Source organism: Phoca vitulina, unplaced genomic scaffold, assembly GCF_004348235.1.
Source record: "Phoca vitulina isolate PV1807 unplaced genomic scaffold, GSC_HSeal_1.0 scaffold20, whole genome shotgun sequence".
NCBI classification, from domain to species: domain Eukaryota; kingdom Metazoa; phylum Chordata; class Mammalia; order Carnivora; family Phocidae; genus Phoca; species Phoca vitulina.
In genome coordinates this window covers 31,168,812-31,181,067 of record NW_022589723.1, presented here as the reverse complement: position 1 = coordinate 31,181,067, position 12,256 = coordinate 31,168,812, and the positions used below count along the sequence as shown (strand labels likewise).

The 12,256-nt window shown below is 56.1% G+C and overlaps 1 protein-coding gene across 1 annotated transcript in view; it reads left to right on the top strand.

Annotated features, from left to right (window-relative positions):
* The window catches only part of IGDCC4 (immunoglobulin superfamily DCC subclass member 4), a 37,839-nt gene extending 28,859 nt beyond the window's left edge, over positions 1–8,980 (top strand). Inside the window, exons 14-20 of the mRNA XM_032417782.1 lie at positions 270–397; positions 2,097–2,267; positions 2,503–2,640; positions 3,361–3,466; positions 4,175–4,403; positions 5,167–5,328; positions 6,058–8,980. Of these exons, the coding sequence (XP_032273673.1) occupies positions 270–397; positions 2,097–2,267; positions 2,503–2,640; positions 3,361–3,466; positions 4,175–4,403; positions 5,167–5,328; positions 6,058–6,468 (1,345 nt within the window). The 3' untranslated portion in view covers positions 6,469–8,980. The remainder of the gene's footprint in view (positions 1–269; positions 398–2,096; positions 2,268–2,502; positions 2,641–3,360; positions 3,467–4,174; positions 4,404–5,166; positions 5,329–6,057) is intronic.
* The last annotated feature ends 3,276 nt before the right edge of the window (positions 8,981–12,256 follow it).

Genomic DNA, 12,256 nt, shown 5'->3' with positions numbered 1-12,256 from the left:
GATCCTTGGGTGGACAGTGACTTGGAGGAACCCAGGAAGGTTTCCTGGAGCAGGGGGCCTGGTCTGGAGATTTGGACAGACTACCCTGGGAGCAGCATACATCCAGACCTCTCTGTAGGGCCCCTGGGTGGTGTCCGTGGCCCCCCTGCCAGTGAGTCCGTTCCCCGCCCAGGGTAGGGCCTGGGGCTGGCTGGCGAAGCGGATTTGGACGGGCCTGTCCTGGCAGGAGGGTGCCCTGAGAGCGCTAGTTGCATTTCTCGCCTCGGCAGCTCTGGAGAAGACATCCTCATTGGTGGGCTGAAGCCATTCACCAAATACGAGTTTGCGGTACAGTCCCACGGCGTGGACATGGACGGGCCTTTCGGTTCCGTGGTGGAACGCTCCACCCTGCCTGACCGTGAGTGGCCCCCTTGCCACCCATCCATCTTTTACCTCACTCCTTCTTGCCCCGACGGCCCTCTTTTTGGTCATGTCCCTCGGAACCCTCTTTCTATTGCTGGCTTTGCATTCACGTCGGCCAGTCCTGTGCTGGTCTTAGCCACTCACTCCTAAACATAATGAGATTTAGAGGAGGGGCTTCTTGTATGAGACGGCCAAGACCTCACTGAGCTAGTGACCAGGGGCCAGGTGTCCTAGATTCTGCACGTGAGGGCTCCATCCCGCCCCTGACACACAGGGAGGCTTGGGCAGGTCCCTTCCCCCTTGGGCCTCCACGTCCCCCTCTGTAAAAGGATGGAGGCATTTGCTGTGCACGTCTGTGACTCTGGAGCCTCTGGAAATGGCATTCCAAGACAAATGGACTTTTGTTCTCATAGCAGAGGCTCTTTGGTTCTGCCGGCCCTATAACTGTTCACCTTCCCATCGACGGAAGACCTTTGTCTCAGGATCTGAAATAGGAAGATGTGCATGGGGTGGGGTGCGAACGCCGTGCACTCTCATGCGTTTGCTTACACATTGTCTCCCACCCACCTATGACTTCAGTTGTGATGGTCTTAACCTGCGATGGGGGGGTAGGGGGCCCCAGTGTGTTCTCAGGACGCTTCCCGGCAGCACTAGCTGTGCAACAGACGGGGATGTTTTCTCCTTTTGCAGACGGGGGGACTGGAACTGAGAAGCTGAGAGGCAAGGAGGCTTCTGGCAGCCTGCGATGCTGTGGCTGTCTCATGCCCCAGAGCCCTGGGTCCCCATCCCACCCTCTGCTGGGCCTTCAAGCCCTGGAACCCCAAGTCTCTGTCCCTTTCCAACTCACTAGTCACCTGTGTCCCTCCTTCTCCTTCTCTCCCTTCCTCATTCACCCCTACCCCCAGGATCAGCTTCTTCTCTAAAAACAAAGCACAAACAAAACCACAAAGGTTGCACTTCTCATACTGGGATTCCCATGACCCTCGGGACCCGTGTCAGGGGCAGACACGGCTATACAGGGCATCAGCTGATTTTACTTGAAGATCTGGGGGTGGGGGGGTAGCAAGGAGTTAGGAACTTTCTTTTTTTTTTTTAAGATTTTATTTATTTATTTATTTGTCAGAGAGAGAGCACAAGCAGGGGGAGTGGCAGGCAGAGGCAGAGGGAGAAGCAGGCTCCCCGCTGAGCAGGGAGCCCAATGCGAGGCTCGATCCCAGGACCCCGGGATCATGACCTGAGCTGAAGGGAGACCCTCAACCCTCTGAGCCACCCAGGCGTCCAGTTAGGAACTTTCAATGATAAATAGTTTTAAACACTATTTTTAGGTTAAACTTTACCATGGAACAGAGGAGAAACTTAGTATGAGAGTTCAAAATAAAATTAAGCCTTCCAGAAAATTTTGAGCTCTGCCCCTGGGTCTCTGGAATACCAGACAGTCTCCTCCACCTTTGGAAATATTTGGATGTGGAAATTTGAGACCTGCTCCAAGGAGTGAAGAAGAGTTTCTGAGGGGAGGAATGGTAGTGAAACCCCCCCACCCCGCCAAATATTTTCCAGAAACTCACCAGTTAGAGATCAGATCTCATTTTGCTTTGTGGTTTGTGGTTTGTCCTCATGCCCTGTCTCCCAGCTGCCCCCCGGAGCTGGGGCTCTCAGTGACTGTGCCTCTCCCCATTTCCTCCCCTGCACCCCAGGGCCCTCAACGCCCCCATCTGACCTGCGTCTGAGCCCCCTGACACCGTCCACCGTTCGGCTGCACTGGTGCCCCCCCACTGAGCCCAATGGAGAGATCGTGGAGTATCTCATCCTATACAGCAGCAACCACACCCAGCCCGAGCACCAGTGGACCCTGCTCACCACGGAGGGTGAGGGCTCCCACCCCAGGGCATCTGAGCGAGAGCTTCCCCACCCTCTCTCCCTTTTCCAACCACTCCAGTGGCTGGGTTAGTGGTGAGAGTGTGGCTGAGGTTTGTTCCACGGGTTTCTAGAAGAAGCAGGCAGAAGCTAGTGCTCGAGTGGGAGAGCATACCTTCTTAGTCCTGCATCCCGCACCCCCCCCAACCCTCCAACCCTGCTTTCCTTGCTTCCCCCTGCCCCCAGGAAACATCTTCAGTGCTGAGGTACATGGCCTCGAGAGCGACACTAGGTACTTCTTCAAGATGGGGGCGCGCACAGAGGTGGGGCCTGGGCCCTTCTCTGGCCTGCAGGATGTGATCACTCTCCAGGAGAAGCTGTCAGGTATGAGGGCAGGGAGGGAGGAGTAGGTCCACCCTAGGACAGCCTGAGGTCTTCTGAGGCCCCTGGAGTTGACCTCTAATGCTAAAGTCATCTCTTCCAGGGCCCTGCCCCCAGGTACAACTACCCTTTCATTGTTTTGGACAGCTGGCTTCGTAGTTTGGTGGGGAGAGGACAGATTTGAAGGGGAAATGGATGTAGTTCAGTAGTGATTCAGTCAAGAGGTCAGATTTATGGGAGACTGGCTTGGTTCTTTGGGAGACTGCTTTGATTGGAGGATCGGCTTGGAGAGGTGACAAGCTTTATGGGGTGGGAGAGGGCAGCAGGACTGGCTATGTGATTTGCAGGGCCAAGTGTGAAATGAAAACATGGGACCCTCATTAAAAAATCAGAACTGCAAGATGGTGACAGCAGAACCTTCAACCAAGCATGGCGTCCTTCTGAGTGTGGGCCCCGTGCGACCGCTCTTGTTGCACACCCACAGAACCAACCCTAGTGTGTTTCACTGAGAGGCCAGGGTGACAGAGAGAGATCAGAACTTCAGATGTCCAGTGGGGAGGACAGAAAGAGAGGTGGTGGTGGACCCCTTCTTGCAGCAGCAGATTTTTGTGTCCAGAGGGTGAGACCAGTGGTCTCCTGAGGAAGCCACAGAAATCCTGATCTATGAACCCTGGACCTCGTCCTGGCCTTGACCTGTTCTGTCCCCTCTCTGTCCCCCGCCAGACTCCTTGGACGTGCACTCAGTCACAGGCATCATTGTGGGTGTCTGCCTGGGCCTCCTCTGCCTCCTGGCCTGCATGTGTGCTGGCCTGCGCCGCAGCCCCCACAGGTGGGTGAAGGGGCCAGTCTGCCTGCAGAGAGGAGAGGTTTCCAGAAGGGCAGCAGAGATGAGAGGGCACGGAAAGTGGCCACGACTTGCCCGAGGTTCCCCCAGAGGCCCCACTGAAACTAAGACTCTGGGGTGAAGGGATTGGGGGTGATGTCCTCATGAGAATGGGGAGTGGGTTTAGGGGAGCCCCAGCCTACCTCTTCAGCAAGGGCGAGCATAGACAGAGCTGCCTCTTCTGCCTCTGTAGCCGCCAGCATCTTGGAAAGAGGGACCGCAAATCTCTAGATACTTGGAGCTGGGGGGAGGGGAGGAGGAAAGGTCCCATTTGCAACGACATGGCTGTTTTTTTTTTTTTTTAAGATTTTATTTATTTATTTGACAGAGAGAGACACAGCGAGAGAGGGAACACAAGCAGGGGGAGTGCGAAAGGGAGAAGCAGGCTTCCCGCCGAGCAGGGAGCCCGATGCGGGGCTTGATCCCAGGACCCTGGGATCATGACCTGAGCCAAGGGCAGATGCTTAACGACTGAGCCACCCAGGCGCCCCTGTCATGGCTGTTTTGAACGTAGTTTCTTAATCATTACCCATACAGGGAAACCAAATTCCAGAACAGGAACCTACCCAAGAACATAGGCAGGACTAGACCCCAGGCCTGCCGCCGCCCCTCACTTTCTGAACACTGTGCCTGATTCTCTGTCTTCCCTTCCAGGGACGCCCTCCCAGGCCTGTCCTCCACGGCCAATGCTGGGAACCCCGCACTGTACTCTCGAGCCCGCCTTGGCCCCGCTGGTCCCCCAGCTGCCCATGAACTGGAGTCCCTTGTGCACCCCCGTCCCGAGGACTGGTCTCCACCGCCCTCAGACATCGAGGACAGGGCTGAAGTGCACAGCCTGATGGGGGGCGGTGCTTCCGACTGCCGGGGTCACTCCAAGAGAAAGGTAAGCCTGGAGCCTGAGTAGGTCAGAGCCCCACACTACAGCTCGTTCCCAGAAAGGACACCAGGGGGCGCGAGAGCACAATGTGTGACCCCTGGGAGAAACTCCTCCGCCCTCCCCTTCCCTTTCCCAGGGCCAGCTGCAGAAGAAAAGGCACTCTCTCTCTCTTTCCTCCCTGAAAAGGTTGGCAGGGTAGGGAAGCAGATGGGCCTCCACCCCTGGCAGAATAGGTCAGCCTGGTTCTCACGGAAGGAGGGAAAGGCCCCCAGTGGACTGTTTGCTGGTGACTCAGTGTGGCCACAACACCCTCCTCATCCTGGGAGCTGGAGAAACCTCTAAGACCCGGCCCTCCCCAATATGAAGACAAGAGGCTGGTCCGCTTGGCCATGACCAAATGAGACCAGAACCTGGATAAGGTGGGCCCACGTAGGGCAGGTCCCTTCCATGCCAGCAGTGGTGGCTCGTCCTGCCCTTCTCTGAGGAGCCTGCCCAAACCCTTGGGTGCTTCCTCCCTCTTTCCCTGCCTTTGTGGTGAAGGAGACCCTGCCTGGCTTGGACACCTCTAGGCTTTGCCAGAGCCTGTGGTACTGGGCTTTTCTGCAGGAGGACTTCTCCATCCTCACATTCACCCCCAGACTCTTGGCCCCTCCCCACAGCCTTAGCCGGGAGGTGGCCAGGAGGCCAAGAGTCTCCATCTACTTCCCTCTCTTAGGCTGCCCTCTCCCAGCCAAGCCCTCAGTGCTCCCATGTCTTTCTCCCCTCACAGATCTCCTGGGCTCAGCCAGGGGGGCCAAGCTGGGCAGGTTCCTGGGCAGGCTGTGAGCTGCCCCAAGCAGGTGCCATGCCTTCTCTAACCCGGGCTCTGCTGCCCCCTGCTGGAACAGGGCAGACACTGTTGCTGCAGGCTCTGGTGTATGAGGCCATAAAGGTCAGTGTCCTGGGAGTGGGGGGGAGGAAAGGAGAGAAGGAGCTCTGTGCTTGTGAAGAGCAAAGAGTGACTTTTCTGGTGACCCCTGATGGTAACTTCCATGGGGATGAAGTCTAGTTAGGAGGCCCCTGGAGTCTCTAAAGGTGGGTGCGTGGAGGGCAGGCAGTTTGCGGCAATCTCTCTCACTTGGGTTAAAGACAGTCGCTCCTCTCCTGATGGCCTAAGTGGGCCCCAGCAGTATTACCATGGATCTGAGCGTGGGCCTGGGCTGAGTGTGTTCTGCCCTTCCTCCTGTGCGCTGAGGCTCTGACTAAATCTGGTACTTTTGGAACTCTGGGCAAGGGCAGATGGGTAGTATTCCATTCTCCCTTGCCTTCACATGGGCCTGATCATCATCTCTTGTAGGACAGTCGTTGTGCCCCGGGGCTTGGGGGAGGGGGTCAGTCCTTCTCTGCCCCAAGTATGTTGGTCATTCTTTTTTTTTTTTTTTAAGATTTGTTTATTTATTTGAGAGAGAGAGAGTGGGTGGGGGCAGAGGGAGAGAATCTTTAAGCAGACTCCCCACTGAGCACAGAGCCGAAAGCCAGGTCAATCCCAGGATCCATGAGATCATGACCTGAGCCAAAACCAAGAGTTGGACTGAGCCACCCAGGCACCCCTGTTGGTCATTCTTCTGATGATCACTCTCAGCGATGGTCACCTTGTCTTTACGTTCTCTGCTCTGACCAGGGCAATGGCAGGAAGAAGCCGCCCCCAGCCTGCAGGAATCAGGTGGAGGCTGAAGTCATTGTCCACTCTGACTTTAGCGCATCCAAAGGGAACCCTGACCTCCACCTCCAAGACCTGGAACCTGAGGATCCCCTGCCTCCGGAGGCTCCTGACCTCACTTCAGGAGTCGTGGATCTAGGGCAAGGGGTAGACTGGCTGGACAGGGAGCTGGGGGGGTGTGAGCAGGCAACCCCTGGGCCAGACAGACTCACCTGCCTGCCAGAGGCAGCCAGCGCTTCTTACCCGTACCCAGACCTCCAGCCCAGTGAGGCTCTGGAGGAGGCCCCCGGGAATAGCTGCCAGCCAAAGGCCCCCTGCCCTCTAGGAACCAGCCCAGGCCTGCCCAGAGCCCCAGTCCCCTCCTCTGCCTAGCTCCCCTAGAGGGTGCAGTTTGGGGCAGGCTAGTATGGATCATGGGACATGGCACGTGTGGCCGAGTACGTACACCCGTGCACCTGCAGTTCCTGAACATCGTCACGCCGTCTGGAGCCTCCCGGGGTGCTGTGGCTGAGGGGCGAAGAAGAAATGGAGTATCCACTCCCCCCCCACCCTGTGGCACATGTCCTGTGGGAGGGACCTGGGAGGCACGGCTATATGGGATGTGCACATGTGCGTGTGCTAGCTGCTGAACTGGGAGATTCTGGCCAGGTGGTGGTCCCTGTGGCCTAATTGATCCTCCAGGTCAGGACAGTGCCTCAGAGTGGTCATCCCCAGCCCTGTGGGCCCCCCCCCCCATCACCCAGCCATTTATTACACACTCTGAGAGTGTCTGCAATGCCCTGTCTGACAAAGACAGCCCCGGCCCATTTTCCCTTCTGGCTGGGCTGAGTGCAGGAGGCTCTGAACGCCTAGGGTCTTCGTTGCGTCACTACCCGTCACCCGCATCCCTGTTGCCCAAACTGAGAGGGTGACTCTGGCCCTCCTCAGAGCAGCTCTGCATTTCATTTGTCATTTGGGAAGTGCCTGGTTTTGGAAATCCGCTTGCCCTGGCTCTCCTGTCCTCTCTTCCCCTTCACTACTCTTGGGCTGTGTCTCCGGTCAGCGCCGGGCCCCCAGTTCTCCCCAGTTCTCCTGCCCCGCGCTTCCTCCCAGATACGCTTTCCTTTCCTCTGTCTCCTGTCTGTCCCTGCTGTCTCCCACACCTCTCCCGGACCACCTGCCTGGGCTCAATCTCTGCATCCTTCCCTAACAACATGACTACCTCATGTCTGCTTTGAGGCCATAGCGTGACTTCTGTGTCCGCCATTCACTTCCCCGGCCATCGTCTTGCCTCTCTTCTCCCTGTGCCGCCATGTGCCCCCTCCCCAGGCAGACACCCCAGTGCCCCCAGTGCCCCCAGTGTGGGTTTGAATCTTCCAGTTTCCCTTGCATCTTTCTCCCTGGGATTGAGGTAGGAGGACTCTCCTTGGAGTTGGGGGATCCAGGTCACACAGGGGGACTTCTGAGACAGGGAAAGGGGCAGGGAGGCAGGGTTGCTGGATGGAGGGGGTTTGGGACCTTCCTTCCCAGCTGAAGCCAAATGGGGAGAAGGAGAGTGGGGATTAGGGGCACCCCAGCCGAGCAGCTTCCCTCCCACTCTGCACCCCTGGAACGGGAGCTGATGGATGGGGGTGAGAGGAGTTTCACCCTCTGGGGGCTGACACTGAGGCCTTTGCACAGGACAAGGGTGATTGGCTCATTTCATTTTGTTGGTTTGTTGTTGTTTTCTTTAAATTCAATCCTAAAGTCATTTTCTGTTGACCTGTCACACAGGGACAAGCTGGACTTCTATTTCCCGTGTAGACAAGACAAGGTCATTTATTTGATTTTGCACCCCAGCCTCTCCTCGGAGCGTAGGATGTGGGGGCTTTTCTCCCTAAATGCATCTTTTTAACGATTGGCACATCAAGGGTTAACTCCGGCTTCTGGGCCAAATTAGAAATAACCAGTCTATTTTTCCCTTTTCTTTCTTTCTTTCTTTCTTTTTTTTTTTAATGGTGACATGTCTCTCAAGCAGAGTTGCAGCTCCCTCAGACCCTTTCAGCATCTGTGTTTATTACACTCGGGTGTCACTCCTGACTGACGTCCGCACCTACATTTCCTTCCCTCCCCTGCTTCAGCCAGCCTGTGATAGAGCTGCAGATTATTCATGCTGGTTTGTAGCTCGAAGACGGAATTGTCACTTGTACCCTTTCTGTGGCATCCAGCGTCACCGTGGCCGACACCACTGGATGTGTTTCGCCACTGCTCTGAAGGTCAAAAGCCTTGTTTTATTTTGCTGGTTTGATTCCCCCACCACCCCCCAAAGGAAAAAAAAACTGCCCTGAATCAAATGGCTGTTTTAACAGTAGGCTCTTAGCATTACACCACATAGTCATTTTTCATGTTCTTGTTTAACAGGCACTGAGGTTCTGGTTTAAATTAAATAGCTGCAAATGAGACAATTTATAACCCATTAGGTTGGGTGGAAAATTGTTTCTCAAAAGCAAATAAGTAATAAATCTGGTATCTGCCTATAACTCACAGTTGATAAGAAAGTGGCCATTACTCACTAGCATTATGTATGATTTGGGCTCTGGGTAATTTGGAAGTGTTAGGTTTGTGTCTTTGTAGCAGTATTTTTATTAGAAAAGAGTCTATTGGCCTTTTACAGGGTATTAATCCCTTTGTCACCTACCATCGATGCCTTACGTTTTTTGAGTCTCATTTAGAAACCTTCCTTTTCTTGATGCATGACAAGTGTAATCGGTACCTGCTCATTTATTTGTCTGTATTTAGTTTATGCTATATTATTTAATTCTTTTCCCAGCATTTTTTTCCTCCTCACAAATATATTCTTTAGTGTTAAGCCAAGGCATTGATCATGTATCTGTCCCTATAATGAATTAATAAACTATTTTCCAAAAACGTGGAATGACTAGAATTTCCTCAGCCTTTCTGTCCTAGAGAATGTATTTCTTGCCAGGATGGGAAATGTTGGGTTTTTGAGGGTAGAGAGCCAGTGGTCATGGAAAAGAACCAGACCATCCTTCTCCCTCAGCAGGCACTTAGGAAAAAGACTTAAACTTAGGAAAGATGCTTTCTTTGATGGCACTCTTTTAGGCTTCCTGGGGAATCTCTTTCCATCTGGGCACACATTTTTTTTTTAACTTCCTTGGGTGCAAAGGAGAAGTGAACAAGCAACTCCAGAGATTTGGGCTTAACATCTATTCTTCTGTGTAACTCTGGTCTCCAGAGTTGCTCGTGGCTGCATATTCACACATATGGACACTGTGCCTACAAGCTTAGAGACCCATGCACGCACACTCATCTTCATAAACACCCTTGGATCCATTAACTCAAACATGGGCACACAGCCACACGCAAAACTCCACACCCACACCCCTCATGCATCTCAGGATGATGGTTGGCAGATGCTCTGCTAAGATCTTTACAGAGCCTGGTCGGTGCATGCTTTTCTACTGAGGGAACCAAGAGCCAGAGGCTGCCCTGCACGGGACCACCCCTAAAGTGGCTGATGGGCCAGACCCGTGTTAATTGACAGATCATAGGGAGAGATACTGCACATTTTGCATGCAGCAGAATAACCATTATTTGCATATCACTCTCAGACCAAGGGCTGTGATAAAGAAGAATTAAACACTTGTCAAAATGAATTTAAAATGACAGCAACTCAGGACACCAATTTGACCTCTCTGAGTCTAGGACAAGCCAAGAAGGGGTTGTTGAGAATTCAAGCCCTGCAGGAGGGAAGTCCAGGACTTTGGGCCCAGGCAGCATCCCCGCCCCCTTTCCTATGGCCAGTGGAGGCCCATCACTCCTGCCCTTCCTCACAATGAAATTGGTTTGGGGTTTGGGTGTGTCCCCTGACCTTGAATTTCTCCACTTCCTCCCATTGCTCACTCATATGCCTCAAGTCCTGCCTCCTAGACTCATCTTTCAATTGCTACTGAAGAGTAAGGAGTCCCTGGGCTGCGCAAACCCCATCATTAGTAAACTTATCTCGTCTCTGGAGGCCTGCACTTTTTTACTCATCTGCACCAAAGTTAGGTTTATATGGTTAACACTCCTGATTCCAAGATTCCAGAGTTGGTATCAAAAGGGAGACCTAGTTATTCCTCTGTCATCCCAGTCCAATGCCAGAGGAAGAAATAGCTGAGGGAGGCAAAGACTACCGTCTTTAAATCTCCTGCTCTTAGAACTTAGTAGATGGACTAATTCCTCATGCTGGACTCATCAGAAGATCATTTAATAATGAGTGGCTCACCGTCAAGAATCTAAAGATTCAAGATCTCTGAGGGTTAGCATAAGTATGTATCTCCTGAGAGGTAATACATGCCTAGCTTCCCTAAAATTCGTGCACTCCTTGTCTCATGTGTTCTCTGACATGAAACATTGAGAATCTTCTTTGTGACATAGAAATGTTATTGAGAGTTTTGACTTTGTTTGCTTTTCCAGTTACCAGGTCATTTGTTAGGACCCCTGTGCTTTAAATATCCCTAGCGGTGAACAGGAGAGAGAGGATTATCTCTATCTTTCAGATCAGCTCAGAGAGTGACTGCCTGGGTCGGCTGGGCTAGACAGCGGGCAGAACAGGGGTCGGAACCCAGGTTACTTTTGCGTTCTCATTGGCCTGTTGGGTCGGCTATCCCAGGGCCCTGGGGGGGGAAGCTGCATTCCTACCCCTTCTACCTCCGGTCCACTCAATGCCAGAACTCTGTAGTCTAGAGAGACCGCTCATGCAGCTAAACGTCCTAGCCTTTGGGTGGCAGGACCAGAAACCATGGAAAACCGAACCTTTGACAAGTTTGTGAAGCTTTTAGGGGATTATCTGGAAAATACACACTTGGACACGGTGGAGGAGGGTGCAGCAGAAAGAGTGGGTCAGAGCGTGTTTCTCCGCAGCCCGGACCCACTTGACAGTCTGCTGGGTCTCCACTTCCCCAGCCCCCAAGTCCGGGGCTGGCCCGCGGGCAGGGGGTACCGGGCAGCAGCCCGGGACGGCGCCGGCCGCTCCAGCCACAGTTCAAAGCGCAGGGGGTGCGTCCGCCGCGCAGCCGGGAATGTCCGGCCGCTTAAAGCGCTCGCCGGCTCTTTTGTTCCCCAGACCGGGCCTCCGGGGAGAGGGGCTTGGGGGAGGGGACCAGGAGGGGAGGGAAGGGGGGCGGCGGGCGGAGGGAGGAGGGCGGGGCAGGCGCGGGCAGTGCGAGTGCGGAGCGCGCACCCCGGGCGAGGCTGACAGATCGCCGGAGTGGGTGCAAGATGGCGCAAGCGGCGCTCCCCCTGCGTCCCCGGCGCTCCTAGGCAGGCATGTGGCCCCAGCCCGCCGCGGCCCGGGCTCGGCCCCGGCCGGAGCCCCGGCCCCGGCCCCGGCGCCGGCCCCGCGGGACGCTGTGAGCCGCCAGAGGCCCCGGAGCCGCGCGTCGCCGAGCCGAGCGGACCGAGAGCCCCATGGCTGCTCCGCGCGCCGCGCCGCGCCGGCTCCTGCTGCCGCTGCTGCTGCCGCTGCTGCTGCCCGCGCCGAGCGACGGTGAGCGCCCCGGGCGGCCGCGGACCGAGCCCCGGGAAGGGCGAGACGGGAGGAGGTGGGCGCGAGGGGGCGGACCTGCGGGCGGACCCGGGGCGGGAGGGACTTGTCCGAGAAGGGGAGCCGAGCGGGACGGGGCGGAGCCCGGGGAGAGGGCCCCGAGGCCGGCGGCCGGGCCCTCAGGGGGATGTTGAGGACGCGGCCCCCGAGGAGAGACTTCGATTCAGTGCGCCGAGACTCCAGGGCTCGGGCAGGACGCAAGCCCGGCCCGAGGAGCACGGAGCGCGGCAAAGCAGGAGCGAGGCGGGCGGGCGGGAGTTGGGGAGAGGGGGAAACGAGCCAGGGGGCACCTCAGGGCTGAGTTCCGTCCGAGGGGGCGGGCGGGGGTGCGAGGAGCCCGGCGGTGGGCCAGAGTAGCCCGAGGCGGCCGAGACCGAGCGCGGCCGACCGGGGCGCGGAGGCGGGTCCGAGAGGGCACGTCCCGGGTCTAGAGCTGAGACTGGCGCTCGGAGTGCGCGGCGGAGACCGAGGAAGAGGAGGAGGCAGAGTCCCGGCGGGCCGCGCGTAGCCTCCGGAGGGGGAGACCCGAGAGAGACCGCGCGAGCTGGGGAAGGGGAGGAGAAGCCGACCCGGAGGGAGCGAGCGGCGGGGACG